The following is a 3,096-nucleotide window of genomic DNA, read 5'->3' as shown; positions in this document are numbered from 1 at the left end:
TTTATTTTTTATGAGAAATAAGTTAATTATTGGGATTTTTTTTATTAATAGTTATTTTATAAAAATTATTATTAATCAATTAGAATAAAAATAATTGACTCAAATTTAAGAGATTAAATTATTAAAAATATTAAAATTGTAGAAATTAAATTCCTTGGAAAAGGTAATATGTGATAGGCTAAATTATTATAATTTTAATTATCAATCATAAGTTTCAATAAAATAATTATCTTTTAATAAAATTATATCTCAAAAATTAACTTATTGCGGATGAAAAAAATTGGAATGCTAAAACTTTGGTATTATTATTATTATTATTATTATTATTATTATTATTATTATTATTATTATAAGAAGTCCATAAATAAAAAGCTTCTTTCTTCTTCCCTTCATGGGCATGAAGGCCTAGCGTAGAGATGAGCCCGCAACAAGGATCAGAAGCCGAGACCCTAGTGGAAGTGGCGTTAAGGGTACTTAACACGCCGGACCCTTTTGAGAAGGCCAGGCTAAGTGACTCCGTAGCTTGCCAATGGCTGCAAGGGACCATTTCCCAGCCCTATCTCCCTTCCCTGGACCTCCCCGTGCCTGATCGGCCGGCCCGTCTCACCAACGTTTGCTTAGATTCTCTTGAGCTTTCAATTAGTTTTGTGCTTATTATATGTTCGATGAAATGCGTGAACGAAATAGTAATGAAAAATATTGGTTTCTTTACTATTGACCTAAAAAACAATGAAAAATATTGGTGCAGGTTAAGTTGATGGCACCAGGTTTAATGCCAAAGCTACGAAAAGCTGGTAGCTTGCAGAGCAGGCAGGCCATTGTGCATAGCCTTGTTCACACTGAGAGTTGGGCTATTGACTTGTCTTGGGTACTCTTCTTTTTCTTCTTCTTTTTCCTATAGTAAGCTTGGAGTCTGTTTTAGCTCTATGTTGTACTTTAATTTATTATGTTACTTGAATTAGTTCTGTTTGAAGTGAGCTATTGTTAGTTGTAACTCAACAAAAACTTTGGTTTCATTTGTTTTACTCTGATTATGTGAGATCATTTTGGTCCATTCACCATTTTCCCTTGCATTTTATTTTGATTTATCTATACGTTTTGTCTTTTACTTTTCTCTGTTGCCACACTCTTGCTAGATCCAAAATTCCAAATCCATATTTTGCCTCAAATAAAGTGTTTCGCCCTTCAATTATGAAAATTTTTCACTTTTTTATGTGATGCAAATAAGCACATTGACCATTGAATTGTGCCTAATACACTTATGCAATTTGAATTGGAATCCTTCATTTTATGTTGCAATACCTTCAAGTTGTATCGGAAAATTGATATCCATGAATAATGAAATGAATTCTGGTGATGCTTTAGCTAAACATATAAATTACTTGCTACATTTTATTTTATCTAATGCTACATGGTAGCTTTCAAAATAAGCTAAATTGTTTTCTTGTTGTGCTGTATTTCCTGGCATTTATTTGGACACAAACAGTTAATTCATGAACTCAATGTAGGATATAATTGCTCGTTTTGGTAAGCAAGAGGCAATGCCTAGAGACTTCTTTACAGATTTTGTGAAGGTTGCTCAAGATGAGGCCAGACACTTCACTCTGCTTGCAAAACGGCTTGAGGAGCTAGGTTCTTTTTATGGAGCATTACCAGCTCATGATGGCCTATGGGATTCGGCCATTGCTACGTCTAAGGACCTATTGGCACGTTTAGCAATTGAGCATTGTGTCCATGAGGTGGGTATTTGTCTTCAGTCTCCTTGCACAATGCAGAAACTAATGTTTTTCATGAAGTTGTGACTTGTGAGGTCAAAGGCTTCGGTATATAGGGATATGGGGTGTCTTTAAGGTCTGTCCACAATTGTCATTGTGGTATTCTGGCTTATATTTGTAATTTACGTCTTTAATGCCATGTAATGCTTAGGGAGAATGGGTAGGCTTTTATGAGCTAAGGTTTGGGAGTTGTAAAGAAGAATAAGGAATTTTGTTGGCATGAGTAGGAAAGCACTATGAATAGGATTGCAAACTCATACAAATGCTTGTGCACTGAACCAGTGCTTGTTTCTTGAATTGATCTAGATGGTGAAACTTTTGGCTGACATTGAGAAGATTATGCATTGGTTTATGCTTCTGGAAATAACGAAATTATATTTATTTGAATATTCCATCTATAGATGTTTAATGAATGAATCAACTAAATGCAGGCCAGGGGACTTGATGTGCTGCCCACAACTATCTCTCGGTTCCGCAATGGAGGTGACAATGAAACAGCTGATTTATTGGACAGAGTGGTGTATCCAGAAGAGATTACCCACTGTGCTGCTGGAATCAGGTGGTTTAAGTATCTATGCTTGAAGTCTAAACATTGCAGTTTCGAGCAAAGCTTGAGTTCTCAAGAAAGTGGAGAGGCAGAAAGTGAAATTACTGAGGAGAATGAAGAGATTGTTCAGAAGTTTCATGCTATAGTGAGAACACACTTCAGAGGACCATTAAAACCACCTTTTAATGAGGAAGCAAGGAAAGCTGCTGGGTTTGGCCCTCAATGGTATGAACCACTTGCTGTCAAAGAGGTCAATCCAGTATGCCAACAGAAACTCAATTTAGGAAGCAGTATTATATAAGCGTGAGGATAACCAATTTTTTTCCCCATAGGTATATTATTACTTATGGAAAAACATGCTATTTTCGAATTATGCCCTATGTGAGGTTTAAAAGCACATTGAGATGGAAAATTGAATTGGCAATTGCTGCAATTATGCTAACTTAATGCATTTGTTTTCAAAAACCGGCTTAGCGAATCCCATATTAAGAACTTTTCCAATCCATTTTTTAGTGTTGCTTATTAGCAGATTCGATTTACATTTTGCAAACCAATAGTACCACATGCTTATCATATGGAACACATGCTCATAATCTGCGGTTCTTTTCAAGCCCTGTTTCAATTGAATTTGAGCTGAGAATACAAAAATCAGCATTCATTTCTGATGCATCAATACTGCAAAATCAGACTACAAAAAACACCATTCATTCTTTTTCAATCACAGAATTTGTTGCTCATAAAAGAAACTGCTAAATTTGAAGAAGTGGCTTGGTT

General features: G+C 35.2%; 1 protein-coding gene across 1 annotated transcript; it reads left to right on the top strand.

Annotated features, from left to right (window-relative positions):
• The first annotated feature begins 356 nt into the window (after positions 1-356).
• On the top strand, positions 357-2,787 carry LOC110641436 (uncharacterized). The gene is made up of 4 exons (XM_021793142.2): positions 357-611; positions 749-868; positions 1,509-1,739; positions 2,207-2,787. Exons 1-4 carry the CDS (start codon positions 417-419, stop codon positions 2,621-2,623), a joined length of 963 nt encoding a protein of 320 aa, XP_021648834.1. The 5' UTR covers positions 357-416; the 3' UTR covers positions 2,624-2,787.
• Positions 2,788-3,096: the final 309 nt, after the last annotated feature.

Source organism: Hevea brasiliensis, chromosome 8, assembly GCF_030052815.1.
Source record: "Hevea brasiliensis isolate MT/VB/25A 57/8 chromosome 8, ASM3005281v1, whole genome shotgun sequence".
Classification (NCBI taxonomy): domain Eukaryota; kingdom Viridiplantae; phylum Streptophyta; class Magnoliopsida; order Malpighiales; family Euphorbiaceae; genus Hevea; species Hevea brasiliensis.
The sequence above is the reverse complement of the archived record's forward strand: the minus strand, read 5'-3'. Positions and strand labels throughout refer to the sequence as shown.

Bases quoted from the DNA above. Each gene is read 5' to 3' on its own strand.
- LOC110641436 (XM_021793142.2), top strand. From the start codon at position 417: ATGAGCCCGCAACAAGGATCAGAAGCCGAGACCCTAGTGGAAGTGGCG. The intron at 612-748 runs GTTTGCTTAGAT...ATATTGGTGCAG, and splicing joins GGCCGGCCCGTCTCACCAAC to GTTAAGTTGATGGCACCAGG. The intron at 869-1,508 runs GTACTCTTCTTT...AACTCAATGTAG, and splicing joins GGGCTATTGACTTGTCTTGG to GATATAATTGCTCGTTTTGG.